Below are 22,079 nucleotides of genomic sequence, written 5' to 3' on the forward strand. Positions count from 1 at the left end.
GTATAGCCCATATTTCTTCCTGTGACATCACAAGAATTTGTCCTTAGATCTCAGATTCAAATCTCAGAACCTGAGATACAGGCAGGTTTTTTTTCTGGGAATATACCTTTTTTAATTCAGTAAGGCTTAATTTTCTAATAGACCTTCTAGAATCAACCTATGAGTTAGAATTTTATAAAACCATATGATTTCTGATTACAGCTTTCCATTAGCTTGAGCAGGGTCTTACTTTCACTTTTGATTGGAAGAATTTATCTGTTGGGAACAAAAAATAGTCCTCCACCCCATCCCAAATCAAGTGATAGTTTAAAGGAGTGTTTGCTGGAATCTGTACTCATCCAAAATCCTATTTTACCAAAGGCAGCAGAATGTGCAAGTCATGAGAAGTGAAGCAATTCTCATTAATAATCCATTAAAATCTTGCTTTTCTCTGGAAATCCATGCATTTCCACTTCTCCATATCCATTGTGATATGGATTTAACCCTCTTCTACATATATGATAGGTTTCATTTTGTAATGAAAGAAATAGTCCAAATTGGCATTAATAACTATTCCTTTCTTATAATGTCCTTTCACTGCACAATTTACAGAAGAAAAAACCAATTAATGATGAACAATGTATTATGACACAAGCTTTCATGGACAAGCATCTGATGGACTTCACAAAATCTTGTTCTGTTATTGATTAGTCTTTGGGGTGTCAAAATACTTTTGGTTGTTTTTCCAGTTCATGGAAATCTATTCTTATCCCAATACTTCAGTTTGTTCTGTTTTAATATTGGATTAGTTGTACCTTGATAGTCTCCACAGATATAGACCATGAAGATTTTCTTTTTGGATAGACATGGCAAATTGATTTGTCCTCTAATTACAGCCTTGTTTGTGTCACCATCTGGAAGGCTGTAATGATAACATCTTGTATCATTACTTGTTCCCTGGTTTTGCAGCAAAAGAGCACTGGACAATTCTATTTCTTCCATCTGGGTTTTCAGATAAGGTAGAGTTAAAGAGGAAGCTCCATTTTGAACAGCTCTATCTGGTTCCTTATCTTCTGTGACACTGGCATCTGATAACCCCAGAGAAGCTGATAACACACTTTTATACAAATCTGTTGTCCTTCTATTGATTTTCTTCTCATCAATTGTCTCAGTCTCTTCTGAATGAAGGATTTCTCCACTTGTTTGTGTCTGGAGCAGCCATCCCTTTGTATATATTAACCTCTCAATTTCTCCTTTCTTTTGCCGGGAAATTATTTTCTTTTCCATCAATTTAGCAGGTTCTGCCTTTTCCAGAGATTTATCTGGACAGATGCTGAATGTTGAGTTGGGATATTTGGCTTCATCTGTAATATTTGCCTCAGACTGAAAAGAAAGAGTGAAACAAATTTGCAGTTAGTGCTATAGCCTTTAGACAGAACCATATCATGTATTTTTGATACCTAGCCCACATTCAAAATATCCATTGACTTCAAGTGAGTTAGTTATATATCAGAGCAGCAAGACTACACTGGAGACTGCCTTAAACTGATGACTTGGTGATTTTAAAATAGCTTTCATTATGTATGCATATAAGCAGTTGAATTCCTTGTTGCACCATTTTTATATGAAAGAGGTAATCTGAGATAAGCCGCAATGCATGAATATTCAACACACATGTGAAACTCATTGATTAACCTTGGGTCAGTCAGCTTTTCTAAGACTGATCACCTCACAGGATTAGTGTGAGGATAAAAAGGGTGATACATGCCTTTTTGAACCTCTTGGAGGAAAGGCAGAATATATTGACCAAGATCCTGGATCAGGGAGAGATGACATAAAGTTCTGCTAGGTGGAACATTTCCTGTCCTCCTTGCTGTAGTCCTCCCCTTCAAACAGCCATTTAAAGCAAAGGGGTGTTTGGAGGTATGTTAGACCAATTGGTGTAATGACTTTCTACAATGGCACTACTTTTCCACGGTAGTAGGGTTGCATACTCCTGTGAGGCACGAGGCTATGCTGATGGCAGCAGTGCTGCTGGTAGGGTCTCCTGTCAGATAAGTTTTTGCCCTAAAAGCCAGATGAAATGTGCCAAACATCAGTTGGACAGTAGCAGTAACGGAAGTAACATTGGCAAAGGATCTCTCAGAGTCAAAGGTAGTGGCACCATAAGTAATGCTTGTTAATGCAGAAGGAGGCTCGGTAAAACCCTTTTGAATATCTTTTCCCATGAAAACCCTATGATAAGACAAAGCAATATGAAACAAGACATAGTGTCAGAAGTAATGGCACTCAACAAGCTTTTGGGGTACAGTAGAAGACAATTACAAGGAGTGAGGTGCCCAATGATACAGCTAGACTCAAGCTGAAAAGGAAATTCAGCTGTTGAAATGTTCAGAGTTGAAAGGAAAAGTTGAAACTGCCCAATCTATATTATAGCAATATGGAATTTGATAAGCATTACTTGGTGAAACTAAAGTTGGCAGGAATGGGACATTCTGAGTCAGATAATTACACAATGTTTTACTCAGGAAAGAAAATCTAAAAAGAAATGAGGTGGCATTTATAGTGAAGAGAAATGTAGCAAAAGCAGTCAGAATATAATGCAAAGGCTGAATCATATCAACAAAATTTCAGGAAAAAAACACATCAAAAGAACCTTAATCCAAGTTTATGCCCAACTTAATAAAACAGCCACGAGGGAATTAGATAAGATCATGAAGTGTCAAGATACATAATTGAATAATGAAGTTAGAATTATTTATGTCACCGTATTTCCCATTTCTATATATGGTTGTGAACCTGAAAATAAGCTGCTAGGAAGAAAACCAACACATTTGAAAAGTGATGTGTTGGATAAGTATTGTACAGAAACTTTGTTAGATAAAAAGATACATAAATTAATCCTAGAACAAATCAGTTCTGAACTCTCCCAAAAAGATAATCAAATTGAGACTGTTATACTTTGGACATATCATGAGAAGGCATGACTCACTAGAAAAGGCAATAATGCTTGCTAAGGTAGAAGGCAGTAGGAAAACACGTGACAGATGGATAGACTCAGTCAAGGAAGCCATGACCCCGAGTGCAAGACTTGAGCATGACTGTTGATTATAGGGAGACGTGGAACTGTCATTCGTACACTCAGTTGAAGTCAACAGCAGTTAACAACCATGCTCTTATAGTTGGCCACACAGCATTAAGGCATTCTTCAGGATTTCCTGGGAGTCCAGTTATAGGAACATAGCATGTTTCTCTGTTCACCCACAACCTCTCCACTGGTTAATAAATAGCTCTGTAATAGCACATGGGGCAATAGGTCTATGTCTAAATTGTATCACTTCAGGTTGAAAGTGGGGATGGGGCATAACTCCCATGGTGAAATGTATCTCCATGCTAAAAGGTCCTTATGCCTATAAAATGAGATATCAGGAAGAAATAAACGTTTCAAGCATAGCCATCTTTACGATATATAGATCCCCCCCAATTGTTATGGGGTGAGGTGATGGTGGATTACTGTTGCAACCCAGCCACCTATGAGACACCTTTTCACCCAAAATGAAGAGCTAATTGTCCAAATACAGCTCATCCAACAGGAATCAATCAATTGATTTAAAGTTTATTAAAGAAAAAAGTGTTCTATAGAAAAAGCTAGTTCAATAGTGCATTCCAGAGTACAAAGTAGCAAAATATTTCCAAGGTATACATAAAAGGCAAAAGCAGAAGAACATGCCAAATACTGGCTTCAAAAATCATTCCAAAATATAGGTTACAGTCATAATATTCTTGATGCAACAAACAGCAGAGTAAAGCCAAAAGTCTGTAGAACTTAGACAAAGAACTGCATCCAAAATGTAATTCCCTAATATCTAGCAAGAAAACATGACATGAAAACAAGGCCAGAAGTTCCTATCTCAGAGCATATAAAAAGGTGACTTTCCCTTGAAAAGTCAAAGTTGCTCTCAAAGAACAACTCAAGGGCTAACTTAAGAAACCAATTTTTTTCCCATGGGGACATTATCAGTCTTACACCTGGCACCCCTTTGTTTAGCTTTCAAACACTGTGAAAACCTTAATTGCCTTACCTTGGCACTATCTTTGCATAACTGGAGGCTCTGAGTTATAGGCAACAACAATCCAGCATCTTCTATCTCCCTTGCCTCCTTCTTGGGGTCAGGAAGAGCCTCTGGCAGCATTTCCTGAGAAATATTCTCACTAAAAGCAGATCTGTCTGTTGCAAGGCAAATCCCATCAACCAAAGACCCCAAAACCAAAGGGTCCTCCTCGTCCTCAGACCAGGCCTCAACAATTTCATTGTGTCAAACCTCACCTGTTATCTGCTATTCTATTTACCATTTTATCTGTTGTTTATGACACAGGCTCTCAAAACTGTAAATGAAGTCAAAGAATGATGGTATGCCTTACCTTTATAATAAATGTTTCTGAATTTCTCAAGTGTCGTTGACTTTTATTCTCTGATGCATGATTCAATCTTTTAGCAAAACGGAAATACATGTGTTGCTATAGTTGAACAAAGGAGATGTTAGAGGAGTTTGATTTCCAATCCATCCAAAATGTTTAAAGGCAAGAAGTTATCACTGACCTTTAAGTGCATCTTCACATGCAGGTCTGTTTCTTCATTTACTTTCATATGTGATACAGGCCAATGTCCTTTTTGCTTCTAGAGATAATTTAATATGTAAATTAAAAACAATGTCCCATCAGTAAGTCCTCCAATTAGCAATTTAGAGTTATTATTTTAATTGAATGTTTATAAGTCACTGCCAAGGGTCGGTCAGAGACAAGATTATTCTCTCATATAAGCACTCCCTCTCTGTAATTTCTTAGATGATATTTTCAGACTTTGTGTTGCTGTGAGTTTTCTGGGCTGTATGGCCATATTCCAGAAGCATTCTTTCTTGATGTTTCGCCCACAGACCTCACAACCTCAGAGGATGCCTGCCATAAATGTGGATGAAACATCAGGAAAAAATGCTTCTGGAACATGGCCATTAATCCTCAGAAAACTCACAGCAACCCAGTGATTCTGGCAATGGAAGCTTTTGACAACACATTTTTCATAGAATCATAGAATCATAGAATAGTAGAGTTGGAAGAGACCTCAAGGGCCATCTAGTCCAACCCCCCGCTAAGAAGCAGGAAATCGCATTCAAAGCACCCCCGACAGATGGCCATCCAGCCTCTGCTTAAAAGCCTCCAAAGAAGGAGCCTCCACCACGGCCTGGGGGAGAGAGTTCCACTGCCGAACAGCCCTCACAGTGAGGAAGTTCTTCCTGATGTTCAGGTGGAATCTCCTTTCCTGTAGTTTGAAGCCATTGTTCCGTGTCCTAGTCTGCAGGGCAGCAGAAAATAAGCTTGCTCCCTCCTCCCTATGACTTCCCCTCACATATTTGTACATGGCTATCATGTCTCCTCTCAGCCTTCTCTTCTGCAGGCTAAACATGCCCAGCTCTTTAAGCCTCTCCTCATAGGGCTTGTTCTCCAGACCCTTAATCATTTTAGTTGCCCTCCTCTGGACGCTTTCCAGCTTGTCAGCATCTCCCTTCATCTGCGGTGCCCAAAACTGGACACAGTATTCCAGGTGTGGTCTGACCAAGGCAGAATAGAGGGGGAGCATGACTTCCCTGGATCTAGACGTTATTCCCCTATTGATGCAGGCCAAAATCCCATTGGCTTTTTTAGCTGCCGCATCACATTGTAGGCTCATGTTTAACTTGTTGTCCACGAGGACTCCAAGATCTTTTTCGCACACACTGCTGTCAAGCCAGGCGTCCCCCATTCTGTATCTTTGATTTCCATTTTTTCTGCCGAAGTGAAGTATCTTGCATTTGTCCCTGTTGAACTTCATTTTGTTAGTTTCGGCCCATCTCTCTAGTCTGTCAAGATCGTTTTGAATTCTGCTCCTGTCTTCTGGAGTGTTAGCTATCCCTCCGAGTTTGGTGTCATCTGCAAACTTGATGATCGTGCCTTCTAACCCTTCGTCTAAGTCGTTAATAAAGATGTTGAACAGAACCGGGCCCAGGACGGAGCCCTGCGGCACTCCACTTGTCACTTCTTTCCATGATGAAGACGACGCATTGGTGAGCACCCTTTGGGTTCGTTCGCTTAGCCAATTACAGATCCACCTAACCGTAGTTTTGTCTAGCCCACATTTTACTAGTTTGTTTGCCAGAAGGTCGTGGGGGACTTTGTCGAAGGCCTTACTGAAATCTAGATATGCTACATCCACGGCATTCCCTGTATCGACCCAACTCGTAACTCTATCGAAAAAAGAGATCAGATTAGTCTGGCATGACTTGTTTTTGGTAAATCCGTGTTGACTATTAGCAATGACCGCATTTGTTTCTAAGTGTTTGCAGACCACTTCCTTAATGATCTTTTCCAGAATCTTGCCTGGTATTGATGTGAGGCTGACCGGACGGTAATTGTTTGGGTCGTTCTTTTTTCCCTTCTTGAAGATAGGGACCACATTCGCCCTCCTCCAATCTGCTGGGACTTCTCCCGTTCTCCAAGAACTCTCGAAGATGATTGCCAGTGGTTCTGAAATAACTTCCGCTAGTTTCAGACTGTTTATGAAGGGGTCATTGCAGAAAGAAAGAACTTCTCATGTATCTTTCTATATCTGGTGATAAAGACTTCATAGCCTTGGAATTGCCTATTACTTAGATAATTAAACTGAACGTTAGAATTACTTTGCATCATGGTAACATACCTCAGTTCTTTTTGAAAAAATGTCTTTGTAAAAAGCTTTCTGTGTGAAATCTGCGATGAAAAGAACAACTTTCAGAGATGTTTAGAACACCTTTGGCAGTAGCCGCCCCTCCTCCCCCCCTGCCCGCCCAAAAAAGAAAAAATAAATTATATGAACCTTTATTGGAATTCAAAAGTTGTTCTATCTAAAAGGTTTTAAATAACAATTGGAAATCTTGATTGATTTTTTCTTGCTCTGTTTCAATCACAGCCGGGCTGTGGCACAGGCTGGTTAGCAGCCAGCTGCAACAAATCACTCTGACCAGGAGGTCATGAGTTTGAGGCCAGCCCGTGCCTGCATTTGTCTCTGTCTCTGTTCTACGTTATGGCATTGAATGTTTGCCTTATGTGTGTGCAATGTGATCTGCCCTGAGTCTCCTTCGGGGTGAGAAGGTCAGAATATATACTGTAAATAAATAAATAAATAAATCTCCACATCTATGCTGCACTCTCAGTCCCAGTGCCCAAAGGTAAAGGTAAATACCCAGCTTCCCAAGTTTTTCCTCATAGGGCTTAGTTTCCAGACCTTTGATCATCTTGATTATCCCCCTCTGGATTTGATCCAGCTTGATAATATCCTTCTTAAACTCAATAGGCTGGAACTGGATGCAGTATTCCAGGTGAGGTTTGATCAATGCAAAATAGAATGGCACTCATACTACCTGGAGACTATGCTCCTGTTGATACAGCCTAGAATTGCATTGACTTTTTTTGACCACCACATTACACAATTAACTCATATTTAACTTGTGATCCATAAAGACCTCTAGATCCTTGTACTGATTTTAAACTAGATGTTACCCATTCTATATTTGTCAATATAATTTCTCCTGCCTACATATAACACCTTTTAGGTAAAGGTAAAGGAAAACGTTTCCCCCTGATATTAAGTCTATGTGTGTCTGACTCTGAGGGTTGGTACTCATCTCCTTTTCTAAGCTGAAAAGCCAGTGTTGTCCGTAGACACCTCCAAGGTCATGTGGCCGGCATGACTGCATGGGGCACTGTTACCTTCCCGTCGGAGCAGTATCTGTTGATATACTCACATTTGTTTTTGAACTGCTAGTTTGGCAGAAGCTGGGGCTAACAGCAGGAGCTCACCCCGTTCCCTGGATTCAAACTGCTGACCTTTCAGTCAGCAAGTTCACCAGCTCAGCGGTTTAACCCACTGCGCCATTGAGGGCTCCAACACCTTATACTTATTTCTATTGAAATTAATTTTGTTAGTTTTGTCTAGGCTCTCCCATATTTCCCACTCTATTTTGAGTTTACAGATTAATCCCTATTTCAGATATATTACTAATTAATTTTACATTTCAATGCTCTCTTTGTACTATATGATTGAAAACCTTTTGATAGACTGTTGGCTCAAGATTTGGAACAAATGGTGGAGCAACAAAAGTGTCTCCTGCCTATCCAAATGAAGGTGCCTAATATCCAAGGCAAGGTATAATATTTTGCCCAGAACTCCTACAAGTTCATTGTTTGACAATATACAATGCACAAAGTATATAACTAACCAGTTGTTGCTCTTTCATGACACCCAAAATCTGTTGCCTGAAACAGCCACTTTACTGGATGATATCCCTGGGCCAACATGCATACGATTTTACGGTGTTTAATGTGAAGTAAATGATTACTAAAACATACGTACAGCAATTGTTTTCTCTAGTAACCTTTTGTTAATTGAAGGTAATGCAATTGTTTCTTTATGACACAGAATCAAAACTGGCTATGTTGTTATTATGCAAAAAAATATTTTCCAGGAACCTATTTAAAATTAATTCCCGCAAGGCTAGGCAAATATATGGAGCATTTGAAATCTTGAATACCAGTTTTAAAAACAGCAATAGTCTCCTATTGATATAATTTATCCTTTCTCATTGACTCTGCCTTTTAATATATAGTTTAATATTCGTGCACAAATTATGCAGAAGCAAAATAATTGTTAAAATGTTCTTTGACCCCGTAAAAACAAACTTTTAAGTACCAATTCCCAATGTAACCATGGCAATGTACAAGTACCTGGAATAATATTAAATATCCGCCCTCACGGTAACCTTTAACTCCCTTTATTTGCTTCTAATACAAGACTTTCTATACATTTTTATGCAGCTATGAAGTTGAAATAAGCATATTTTTGAAAAGCAACACACAGAAGTAAATAAATACAGTTTTACATTATTTTAGTTATGTATTTCTTCTAGATTTTAAATTAAATATACACTGACTTACCATATACAAAGGCTTCTGAGACAAATTTCCTTTTGTATAAGATGTCCACATGTTGTTGTTTATTTTGCAGATGTGCTTGATATGCAAATATGATATGCAAAGTCGATTTTGGAAAAGCTTATAGTGTATTTAATCCTTTCTTTGCCATTGCCGAATTCTTTTAGTTTTTCCCCGAACTAATGATCCAAACATGTCTCCGAATGTCGTCTTCTGCCTCTTCCCAAATACGCAATTTTAGTAAAAAGGTAACTATTGAAAGATAGAGCAAAAATCTCACACAGGCCCTGTTCTATAGCAGAATATAGTCTTTTGTCGTTTGCATTATTGAATTTGTTTTTGAGAAGTATTCACATGTTTATAGAAAATACACCTGAAAAGACACACTAGTTTCGGTCTTACAGATGCTTTTAAACAATAACCAGAGATATATTAATTTCCCCTTCTCTAGATCTCCGCTTATAGAAGTGTGGATGTGTTTCTTGATTCCTAGGTAATACTAACTCTTAGCAACATCCAGTGGTAAAACCTGTTGGAGTTGCCACACAAGTTCCAGACTTCTCTGAAGAACTGGTCACTACTGTCCCCACCCCAATTACTAGGAAACAAGAGGAAAAGAATAGTGAACCAATATAAACTGTAAACATTATTCATGGATTAAAGATAATGCATCTAGGCATTCTAGTTTACTGATAAGAGATGGCAAGACATGCTCCCTGTTTTCGTTTGTAAGTGAGAATAGGACTTTACTTTCAGTTACAACCACAAAATGTTGTGGTTGTACAAATCATTGTGAAAAGAAAAATCAATCTTTAGGTGCTGTTTTTGCTGGCAGAAAGTTGCAATTTAATTGTAATACATTTGTTGGTTGAATTGTAAAAATGTTAATACTAAATTCTGCAACAACTATCTGTTTTCATCAAGAGTAAAAGCAGATCGCACAGGTAAAATTGGCTAATAATAAGTAAGTTTTACAGATTACACTTTTAACTCCATCTTTGTTTCAGTTTGGTGGTTTAAATTGCATTTTTATTCTAATCCATCTAAAACACAGACATGTGCTTTTCATCTTAAGAACAGACAAGCATCTTGAGCTCTGAGGATCACCTAGGAAGGAATTCCACTGGAGCATTGCAGCAAACCAAAATACTGGGGAGTTCCTCTGGACCATGCTCTGACTTATAAGAAATGCTGCTTGACTATCAAGCAAAATGTGGGTGCTAGAAATAATATATGAAAGCTGACTGGTCACAACCAGATATGGTGACGACATCTGCCCTTGCGCTTTGCTTCTCAGCTCCTGAATACACATGCCCAGTGTGGAATACATTTCATTACGTTAAAACAGTGGATGTGGCCCTTAATTAAACATGCTGCATTCTCATAGGATGTCTGCGCCTTACACCACTAGAGAAATTATAGTGTTTAGCCGGTATTGCACCACCTGACATCCATCGGGAAGTAGCAGCTTGTAACAAAAGGACCAAGGCATTGACATCTCTGGCCCATCATCTGTTTGGATATCAGCCAGTATGCCAAGGCCTTAAATCAAGAAACAGCTTCCTAAGATCCACAGATATACTCGCAGGAACACCTCAGCAAGCAAGAGTCCAAAAGTGGCAGGCTAAAATCTGGAACATCAATCCATGGCTGATACCAGATGAGAAACTCCCCTCTGGGCACACAAAAGACTCGGCAACTTGGAAGGCGCTGAACAGACTGCACTCTGGCATCAGAGATGCAGAGCCAATCTTAGGAAATGGGGCTACAAAGTGGAGTCTACGACATGCGAGTTTGGAGAAGAGCAAACCACAGACCACTTACTACAATGCAATCTGAGCCCTGCCACATACACAATGGGTGTTGTAGCCCAGCCTGAGCCTGAGACTGGGCCCATTCAGCCAGTGATTGTCCCTGCACCTGCCTTTGCCACAGGACTCTGGGTTTGGGCCTGAAATGCAGCCAGAAGTCTCTGAGTTTGGGCCTGACATGCAACCACAGTTTGGGCCTGAGATGCAGCCAGAGTCTGTTCCAGTGGATTCTGGGACCAGAGACAGAATGGTTGCAAGCAGGTATTTTGAACTACATTCCTCTCTGCTGCCAAGGCCAGTTCACCAGGTGTCAGATGGACATTCTAGTTTGTTGGAGGATAATGTATTTGACATGAGGGAGTCGATATCTCACAGAAGGAAGCAAAGAGAATACGAAAAAGTAAATGACTCCTTTTGAGATGGGCTAATGAATAGTTTTCTCACGAGAGAAAGAGTGTTCTCATGAAACAAAGACCTTGAGTTTTCCTTAAATGTCTGGTCCCTCTCTGCTATGGCAGAGGTGGCAACTTTGTAATTCAAGAGAGGAAGATCTTTGCTCCGTGTTCCTGAAGCCGAGGATCTTGTTCAAGTTCCAGCCTTGTTTTGCTTTTGAATCCAGTTGAATGTTCCAGTAACTTTGCTGTTTGGATTTCTATTACCTTGGATTACTTTGGAGTTTGATCCTGGAATCTAGCCTTGTTTCCTGTGGTTCCAGTTTGTTCCATGCCTTGGAATTGAATCTTGCTTGGACTATTCTTGATGCTTTTCGTGGGACTGTGTTGATATCTGGTTTGGACTATGTTCTTTGAATGACTTTCCTAGACCCTTGCTTCAAGATTTTTAAGTACACTACTATTGTGGATTTAAACCCATTTTATTGACTCTGAACTTTATTTTCTTGTGCTTACTTATAACTATCAATAAACAGCTTGTTTGCTTATATTCTGGGGCTCCAGTGTGGTTTTAAGGTGCCTACGCAACTTAGGGGTGCAACAATGGAGGACCTTCTCACAGTGACATCAGAGGCACTCCAAGTGGCCAGTTTCTGGTCAAAGGAAATCTAGTATAATGCCAAGTTTTCAGCTTTGTGTTTTTAAATACATTATAACGGTATCTTCACTTCTGACACAATAAAATAAAATTAAACATTAAAAATCCTATAATGTGGGACCACTTTGTTGAAAGGCAGTGTATGAAATAAATACATAATAAATTAAATCATTCCACAGGAAATCTGTAGTGTTGGCATAAATAACTTTATGCAGGCTTTTCTTTGTAACAAAAATGATACTAGGTCCCACTTTTTGTTGCCATTTTAAATGTAGTAAAGCTATGTATTGACTGCTGAAAAGTGTCGGGTTATTGTTACCATAGCCAGGTACACAATGACCAAGGCACCTTCCAAGATCTCCAGGGGATTTTAAAAGATGACATCACTGATGTTCACTACAGGGATTGTTATGTGGGGAACTGCAGGAAAAATATGAATTCTCCATAGTATTGTCATACTGAAAACTGGTGTGTGCACTCCAAAGGAGAACTTTGAGCTGCATGCATACCAACATCTTGGAAGATAGGATTTCATTCATGAATAATATCTTAATAGCATGCAGGGTTTTTAAAAATTAGTTACAACCACAATAGACTAAATTCTTGCAACTGTCCTAAAGTATGTCAGTTGAAGCCATCTCTGCCTACATATTTTAAATAAAAATTCATACAGGAAGACTTTTGCAAAAATAAAATAAAATTCTAGCATATACATTACTGGAATAATATATAAATGATGCATACATGATTAAAGATTAGTTGGTCTGAAGAGTATACAAAGGACATTGTGGTGTATGCAAAGGGATACAGCACCTCTGAGACTGAGGGGAAGAGGTTTGTAGCATAGAGTTTCATCTGATGAAGTAGACTCAGTCTACAAAAGCATATGTGAAAAATATCTTTCTCTCAGTCTCAAAAGTGTTACAAGATTCCTTTGCACACTGAAGGGTAGAGAAAATATCCCTACCTTTCAATGTCTTCCTCCAAGGGCCTGAGAAATCAGACTTCATGTCAAGCTCCAGCAAGAGAGAACAAGCAATTCCAGCTTGTTTGTTTTCTCCCAACTGGTCTATTCAGATAAATTGTCATGGTAACTAAATTTATCCTTTAAAGAAACTAGCAACAAGAACTTTCATCTCCTTGGGGAACTGTTGGATAAAAGCATACAATTTAATGTAGCTGGCAGTCATTAAATACTGTCAAATACCCCTCCTAGTCCTAACCGCCCATTTACCGAAATTCAGTGGTTCGTTGAAGCTCCTGCAAGATTTTCCAAATACAATTTTGTTTAGTAGTATTGGTTTTGAACTCAACAAATTGCATAAATTCTCATAGCAAAATTACAGGGTAGAATATAAAATCATTATACAAAACGGGGGATCTGTCTTTTCACTTTCCCTGGTACAATTATATTTGACTATTTTAAGTTTCCTTTATTTATGCTACATGCTCCTGTTGCTATATAACTTTCCTCCCCCTTCTTCCATTGTCTCCTGTGATTTGGAACAGAATTTCAAACACTTCCCAAATCACCTTTCACTTTTAAAGTATTACCCAAAACTAAACCAACCAACCAACCCATGTATTTTTCGTGTATAACAAAGCTCTTGTTTTCATTGTCGTCTGAATGTTTACACTCTATCCCAGCTATTCAAACCAATCCCGTCTTCATAATTTTATTTCACTTCTACTTGGAGTTGTTAGTGCAATGGGTGGCTTCTCTTATTGAGTCACTTTCTGGTGTTCTCTCTAACAATATATTGTGCGTTGAAAGTAGTAATTAATTTCTGAGATATTTGTGTTGAATGCTATATAATCTGTCCAGATGATTTTAAGTACTTTATGTTGGGCGAGTGGGCTTATTAACAAAGGACCCTCCCCATAAATGTGTAGCAGAGTAACTTATAAGCAGCAGCGTGACCCAGCACCAGTAGCCAAAAGTCATAAAAAGAACAAAAACACAGAGACCAATGTTATCTCTTCATTTGGAGGCTTTTCTTTGCAGCAAAATAATATGGTTGGACAATTTACAAAAACAAGGTTTCCATAACACAAATAAAGTTATTTTTTGTTTCCACGCTGAGCTTCTTTCTCATACAGGTAAACCGCTTTGCTCTCACAGAGCCTCCTCTCACACCAAGCTTATACAGGAGCTTCACACAGTAGCTTTACACACAGCAGTCTTCACACTGGAGCTTCACCACATGAGGACTTCAACCTGGGGCTTCTCACACTGAGGCCTCTCTCAAACGGAGGCCTACTAAGCTACAGGCACACCTGCTTATATTGAATTGCAGCGTCTGCTGTGTCACTGCATCCATTCAACCCTTTCAGTGCTTGACTCAAATTTTTGTAATAAAATGCCTAATTTTTAATATTTCTGACACTTTAATCCTCAGTTATCTAAATATAAAAGACTGAAATATAATGTGAACTCTTGCACTGAATTATCATTTAATTTTGGCTACAATGTGCCCCATTTGTTTTTAACTCCTAAATGGAAATAAACATACAACACAGAAGATAAATATATTTATTTAAACTCCTCTGTCCAACAATAAAAAATAGATGGCATTAAGGCATCTTATGTTATGTTACTATTTATCCGGTAAAGAGAACTTTCAGATACAAGACAGCACATCCAAATAAGACTAATCTGTACTTTCAGTGGACTGTTTCCCTCCATCTCTTTATCCATTAACAATACAAGAAAACGAAGGGCAATTCCTATATCTCCATGGGAAGAAAATAATGGAAACTGAATGAAAAGCAGCACCAAGATCTAGTTCCCTTTTGAGGAAAAAAAATCCCCAAACATTTTCAATACAGAAGGTGTTTTGATGTGATAGTAACATCTTCATCACAGATTTTTTCAAATAGAATTTTCTTCCTAGTTAGCATTGTGACCTGTAGTCCATGAAATATATGGCATTTTTTAGCTATTAAATAGGTGTTAATGCTCTCTATTTTTTAAGTCCTATTATATATGACATTCGTGTTTAGAAACACACGAATGAAAACAATAACTTGCAAGATTCCCTGATCTTAATCCAGAGTGTCCAGGTAGTGGGCTATTTTCAGACTCTGAGGATAGACTGGATCATGTATCTATACCTACAAGAGACCGTACCTGGATTGATCTGTGACAGTCATTTATGAGGTTTTTAAAGCTCCTTCCCCATAATTTAACAACAGCTTAGTGTCTGATACCACTCCGACTTGCAAAAATAGGTTTTATCCAAACTAGTTCACTGTCCTCCTGTCCCCTCTAGTTAGTGTAGTTTGGTAATAAGCCAAGAAATAAAACAGAAGATGTATGGAGAATGGCTGCAGACATAGTAAATAATTGGAATCAATGGATCAAGAGAAAGATGCACATTCTGCAATAAAGAAATAAGTAAATTTGGCATTGTTTTATGAACCATACTTGTTTCCCTTTGTTTATAACTTTTCTAGCCTTTTCCACAAGACAATTTTATCTGGAATTGAAGTTTAGACTTAATTTTACACAAAGGGTTGTGTCATGCTAGGCTACATCGTGAGACTTTCATTTGCTTACCTCTGTGGCTATGTGTTTATAGTGTCTTGACTTCATCACACTGGTGTTTTAAAGAGTTCTGCCTGTTGCAGAATTCTGGGGTTTATAGTTAAGTTAGAAGAACTTCTCTGGGTGAGAATTTCAAAGGCCCCACCTCAAACTAAAAACCCCTGATTTCTGCAGGAGGCAGGCACAGGATTGAAAGCGGCTCACATGCTTTACCTACTCTTTAAAACACAAGTGCAATGAGGTCCTCAGAGTCTACTATGGGAAGTTCAAAATGCAGTTCTATTCTCTCTTTCTTTTTAATCCAAACTAATATTTGAATTGCTTGAGATTTCTAGGCTGTATGGCTATGTTCCAGAAGCATTATCTCCTGACGTTTCACCCACATCTATGGCAAGCATCCTCAGAGATTGTGAGGTGTGTTGGAAACTAGGCAAGTAGGGTTTATATATCTGTGGATATTTGCTTGTAGGAAGTCGCAAATCTTGTAGCTTTATAGGGTGACACTCAAGCCCCCATCTTTGGACTTCTATTGTAGTCCTCCAACCCAGTAATGTATTAGTACTGTCCACAACGAGGTCATCATTGTAATGTCTTATTGTAATGTGGAGGATGGATAGTGTCGCTAGCACTGTCCATCCTCCACTCATAATGTTACTCTATGTATAGAGACAAATAGTGTTTCAAAATGATGGATCCAGTTTCAAAGCGGTATAATAAGAAATTGGGTACATTATTTTGAAACACCTTATATACAGATCATATGGGATATTCTGACAAGCGTGTGATTGCTGATCACACATCAGACATTTTTCTTGTCTACTTAAGAGCATGCCTACTTGTTGCTTATTGGTTTATGCATGAGCTGCCTATGGGTTATGTCAATAGGATAGTATTTTTTTCTTCCCTTTTAATTTACCTGATAGAAAGTTCAATATTATATCCTTGCTGCTCTATAAATCGCAAGATAACTTGATCATTGGCCAAAGAGAAGCCTAGAGCACAATGTGGCATCTGCCTGTGTAATACAGTGTGTTCAGTTGAACAAGAAAACACTCATTCTTTGACACAAGCTGATTGCCCCTGAAAACAATGCAATAGTTTGGGGGGTAGGATGGGGGGGGGGGCATTGCTGCACATTATTGTCAATAATGGTATAGTAGCAGACTTGCCAAAATCATGGATGTAAACATACCTGTTACTTTTAGTGTCTAGTGTTTTCTATGTCACTAGTGATGTCTATCAGAGTATGACAATATTACAGAAGGGAAACTATGTGATCTCATTCTAGGATCCAGGGGAAAACACATTTTTTTAAAATATAGTGGCTCAAGCTACTTTGAGCTTTTTGTAATGATAGCTCAAGAAAACACTCACACCTTGGTGGCGTAACCAAATGGATAAATAAGTAATCAATAGTATTTGAAAACATACAGATATAATTGAGCAAAAATTAAATAATACCAACTGCTAATCCTTTGAATTAGTGGCTCCCAAATTTGGATTTCCAGAAGTTGGATTTCAGTTCCCAACAATATCTAAGGAGCCAAATTTGGGAATTACTTCTTGAGAGCTTAAAGGTAAACCTGAGGACACAATAAAAACAGTAGCTATTAAAAGTCCTGGACTTTTTAGGAGGAGTTCGAAATTAACTATGTTCTTGATCAGAGATGAGAAGCATGTATCCTCCAGATATTGTTACAATGAAACTCCCATCAGCCCTAACCAAGGCAAGGGAAAATGGGAGCTGTAGTCCAACAACATCTAACAAGACAAACATTCTTCATGTCTACTTCTGATATTTCATAATCGAATGTATTCACAGTTTAGAACAGCTAGTGAATTGGTATAAATATTAAGTGTCAGTGAGAATGATACCAGCTTCAGCATACTTTTCTAAAAGGCAAATATGTGTTATGAAGTAATATAGACTAGGAAAATATCCCCGTCATTCAATACACCTTTACACATTTAAGCATATGAGGAACTATCGTTTTATAAAAAGTGAAAAAAGAGCCAAAGGTAGTTGACTGCACTGTAATAAAAGTTTACATTTTCCTATATCAGTCTTCTTATTCATCATCCTTGGAGCCTGTTTTGCTTAGCTGTAAAGAGACAAAAAATGTGTATCATTTATTATTTTTCTAGGTACAATTCAGAGAGAACACAAACATATAAGAAACAGTGAAATCAACTAAGTAACTTTCTGGCAAGCAAGTAATGTTCTACTGCGCAATTAGCTATTTTGTGGATTTGGATCCTGCAGATGACTATGAATAAGGTTTATTAATACTCTGAATTCTAATATAATTTGGGTGGATAGGACAGGTCAAATCCCCCGCCCAATTTCATCCAAATTGGATGAAATTCTTCCCTTCCAAGAGAGGAGTGGAAATATCTTTATCCCAGATCACTGTAAAACCTTATGTTTGTAAGTCTGGATGCAACTCAATGTCTGAAATATTATCCATTGTTTAACCTTAGTAAGAGTGTGTAGAATCTGTTGCGATTAAGATTATATATGTTTTTAATATTAAAAAAATCATCACTTTGTATTATACCCAGTGACTGAGGTCTAAATACAATGAAAAATGCAAGCCTTCAGCTTGCCTAGATACAGTTTAAATTAACTGCGTATAAACTTATTTCAGAAAATGTTTTGATTACAACTCCTCTGTTTATGTGAAGTACTGAAATGGTTCTAACGAATGCTATTCTGAGAAAATTAGTTATTGTTTCTGGATTCGTTAAGAAAGCCTAGACTTGAACTGAAGGCTTGCTCAAAACTAAAAAATATTTCAAGACAAACACAACAATTCAAATAGACTGGAATACTTACATGCTATTTAAACGCAAGGAGATAATCCAGATGTTGTTTGTGTCCAAAATATAAGGAAAGAGAGAGAAAGGGGTTAGATACTGCTAAAATCTCCTGAAACTACACACATGTAATGCACTTAAAGCGTGATCTATATTACCTTGATAACATCAACCCAATTCCATCCTCGAGGAAGTTCCCCTTTGGAATCTAGCCAAAACAATAACAGAACAAAAACTATTTTAATTTTCAATTTTCTGATTTAAAATATGCATTTAAGTTCTATGTAGTGAAAGCTTTTCTTTAAGTTACATAAGACATAGACATAACAACATCGATCCCTATTTTCTTAATTGCAGTGAAAACATACACACCTGTTTTATCTGCTAGCTTGCGTTTTTGTGTTTTTGTTAATTGTTCTTTTTTTTCTTTTTTCTTACTGGGTTGAACAACATCAGAATGTCCAGTTGGGATGCAATTGTTCAATGCTGTCTAAAAAAATGTAACTTGTTAATAAAAAAATTCTAAAATGCAGATAGCCTATTTAATTTGATTCCTTTTATTTTTGTTTGTTTTTTCACTTCTTTCATTTAGTTAAAGGTATCAACATCTTCAGATTTTCTACCATAGTGTTTTTGGTTGAAAATCTGATCAAAATTATACTAGAATTCAGAGTATTAATAAATGTTATTCAGTTTGCAATTTGGTCCATACTAGGAATGAAAGCCACAATAGTTTTATATGGCATAAAAGTTATTTTTATCAAAACAATATATCATTACATTCAAAGTACAATAATTTAAAGCATTATCCAGGTTAGTAAGTTGGGTAAATAGTTACCTTATTAGGTTCATTTATTATAAAGCAATTTTTTAAAAAATCTAAGAATATTATTCTTTTAAGATTGCAGTATGATTGACATCGGCTTCTTAACAGTGAAAAAACCATTTTATCTTGTAAGACAGATTGACAACTGATATCATCAGCTTACCACAGTAAGGGCAGGTTGATTTTCCATAAATAATTCTTTATTATCTTTGGCATATTCAAAAATGGTGTATGTCATAGAGGTCCCAAGGTTAACTTCCACTTCTTCCATTAATTTATTTAATATACTTTGCTTCACAGCTGGGGATCTAGAAGGATCACAGAACATTCTTGCAGCAACAGATAGAAAGTGCAGCCATTTCATCAAGAAGATGGATATTAAGACTCAAAAACTGATTTGCTTACATGGCATTGTTGAAGAATGCATCCATAGATATTACTGGAGCTGCTTGGGGGTATGTTTCTGGCCATGATATTTCTATCAGGAAGGCTTTAGTGTCTCCATTTTCACCTATCTAAAAAAACACAATCATAGATCATTATTTTGCAGGAAGCTAGAAAATCTTAGGTTTTCTTTTTAAACTAAAACAATAAATATTGAAAAATGTTTGTTTTATAATAGAGATTTACTTCTTACACCCATTGTGACTTAAAAATAATTTGGAAACAGAATTACATTTTCACAAATGGGAAAATTTCAAATCCAGCTGTGTAAATGAAAACAGTACTTCATATAAATCTATAAAACTGCTACCAGAAAAGACTTGCATGCTATAGGGAATGTTGCTCATTCTGAAAAAATATGGAATGGTTTTGACTTTTCTTAAAGCAGAAGGTTTATTATGAATAAGAATAGGCCTGATCTGATGAATTTCATGTTTTCCACTAAAAATGAATGTGGCTAATTTCAGAAATTTGAGGCTCAAGACTAAAGATTCTTTCTATTATTTACTTTTAAAACATAACTGCAATAGAAAACTGTGACCAGCTCTCCTTTCTGTATCACATATTTTATAGCTTTTATCCCATCTGCCTTAAACCATTCAAGTCAATGGTTTTCACATTTTCCTGTCCCCTCTTTGTCTTTCAAAAAATTACTTGATGCATACCAGTGTTTTTTTTAATATTCTGGGGTTTTTTTTGGGAAAATCAGAGCGTTAACATTTCAAATTAAAAAAAGTTACTTCTAGTATAAATTGTTTCCAACTCACCCTATATTGAAATGATATTGGGCTAAGTTCCCTGAAACACTCATCACCTTCATAAATCGACCGCAAGGCTTCTAGCTCCATCTGGAAGAAAGAAGAATAGAGAGCCATGGGGGTGAGGCATCTTGTTACATATAGAAAAAAGGGAGTAAGAAACAGGGCTTTCCAGAGATTGGAGGACTACAACTCCCCTCACATATAGGCTGCATCCACACCAGACATGGGCAAACTTCGGCCTTCCAGGTGTTTTGTACTTTAACTAGGAATTGTGGGAGTTGAAGTCCAAAACACCCAGAGGGCCTAAGTTTGCCAATGCCTGATCTATTTATTTCATTTATTTTCAGTACTTATACCTGCCTTTCTCAGGGGACTCAGAGTGGCTTACAGAACACAAATACAGCAAACATTCAATGCCTGATTGTACAATTAACAAGGACAGACAACACAAACAGAGGTAAAGACATTTTCTCCCATCTTATTTCCAGCATCTTGGAGGCTGTGCTTGATTCCGACCATGGGGTACTGTAGAATGACTGCAGCTTTGACACCACTCTGACTGTCCTGACTCAATGCTATGGGGTGCTTCAGACTGCCAATCTGATGGGGATTGTGAGTGTTTTCAAAGGCTTCCATGGACGGAATCACTGGGTTGCTGTGAGTTTTCTGGGCTGTATGGCAATGTTCCAGAAGCATTCTCTCCTGATGTTTCATTCGCATCTATGGCTGGCATCCTCAGAGGTTGTGAGGTCTGTTGGAAACTAGGCAAGTGGGGTTCATATATCTGTGGAATAATGTCAGGGAGCTCTGGCGTGGACTGGTCCATGAGGTCACGAAGCGTCGGAAATGACTGTGCGATTGAAGAAGAAGAAGGAATAATGTTTAAGGTGGGAGAAAGAACTTTTGTATGTTTGAGGCAGGTGTGAATGTTGCAATTGGGCACCTTGATTAGCATTAAATAGCCTTTCAGCTTTGAGGTCTGGCTGCTTACTGCCTGGGGGAAGGTGTTAATTGGCCCTAATTAATACATGTCTGGAATTCCCCTGTTTTCTGTTGTTCTTTATTTACTGTCCTGATTTTAGAGGGTTTTTTTTTAGTACTGACAGCCAGATTTTGTTCACTTTCATGGTTTCCTCCATTCTGTTGCAATTGTCCACATGCTTGTGGATTTTAATGGCTTCTCTGTGTAGTCTGACATGGTAGCCGTTAGAGTGGTCCAATATTTCTGTGTTCTCAAATAATGTGCTATATATGCATATGACCATTGGTCGGAGCATTAATAAATTGATTGATTGATTGAAATAATATGCTATGTCCAGGTTGGTTCATCAAGTGCTCCAATAGATCTCACAACCTCTGAGGATGCCTGCCATACATGCAGGCGAAACGTCAGGAGAGAATGCTTCTGGAACATGACCATACAGCCCGGGAAACTCACAGCAACCCATTGTAGGACTTGTAGCAACCTTCCCTCGTTCTTCCCCTCCCAAACTGAGGCAACCCTCCCTCCAGGCATAACTAACTTCTCCAAGGAACACAGGTGGATTGAAGTGGGCGGGCCTGGGGAGACTCCTCCCCTTCCGGAAGTGCCTTAACCTCTTCGCTGCCGGAACCCCTTCAAGACAAGCCTTCACCTCACCTCTTGGTCCTCGTTCGCCGTCATGGCGCGAAGCCAGAGAAGGCCGCAGCCCTCTTTCTCCTCGCCTCCCCTTTTCCTTCTCCTCCTCCTCCTCCTCCCTTCAGTCGTCCTTCAGAGCAGCATCTGCCTCGACCCCTTCACACTCTGCGAGCCAGAGAGCAACGCTGCCTTCTGCGCAGGCGCAAAGAAAGAAAGGTGACAGCCG

At 38.2% G+C, this 22,079-nt stretch overlaps 2 protein-coding genes across 6 annotated transcripts in view; both read right to left on the reverse strand.

Moving 5' to 3' along the window:
- The window catches only part of LOC100559988 (uncharacterized), a 69,418-nt gene extending 56,502 nt beyond the window's left edge, over positions 1-12,916 (reverse strand). For 4 of the 5 annotated variants that reach the window (XR_010006415.1, XM_062981400.1, XM_062981402.1 and 1 more), the window contains exons 1-5: positions 12,808-12,916; positions 8,983-9,231; positions 4,580-4,657; positions 4,402-4,497; positions 795-1,362 (exon numbers count right to left, since the gene is read on the reverse strand). Coding sequence is in view for 4 of the 5 variants with exons in the window: in XM_062981400.1 (XP_062837470.1) it covers positions 795-1,362; positions 4,402-4,497; positions 4,580-4,657; positions 8,983-9,033 (793 nt within the window). In the remaining variant the exon portion in view is untranslated. The remainder of the gene's footprint in view (positions 1-794; positions 1,363-4,401; positions 4,498-4,579; positions 4,658-8,982; positions 9,232-12,807) is intronic. The other variant, XM_062981401.1, reaches the window with a different exon arrangement.
- A 1,443-nt stretch (positions 12,917-14,359) lies between these two features.
- On the reverse strand, positions 14,360-22,062 carry rwdd4 (RWD domain containing 4). The gene is made up of 7 exons (XM_062981403.1): positions 21,875-22,062; positions 20,242-20,322; positions 19,436-19,545; positions 19,194-19,338; positions 18,577-18,694; positions 18,224-18,412; positions 14,360-17,489 (listed from the first exon to the last, which is right to left on the reverse strand). The coding sequence occupies exons 1-6, from the start codon at positions 21,896-21,898 to the stop codon at positions 18,354-18,356; spliced, it is 537 nt and encodes a 178-aa protein (XP_062837473.1). The 5' UTR covers positions 21,899-22,062; the 3' UTR covers positions 14,360-17,489; positions 18,224-18,353.
- Positions 22,063-22,079: the final 17 nt, after the last annotated feature.

The sequence above is a fragment of the Anolis carolinensis genome, chromosome 5, assembly GCF_035594765.1.
Source record: "Anolis carolinensis isolate JA03-04 chromosome 5, rAnoCar3.1.pri, whole genome shotgun sequence".
Lineage (NCBI taxonomy): Eukaryota > Metazoa > Chordata > Lepidosauria > Squamata > Dactyloidae > Anolis > Anolis carolinensis.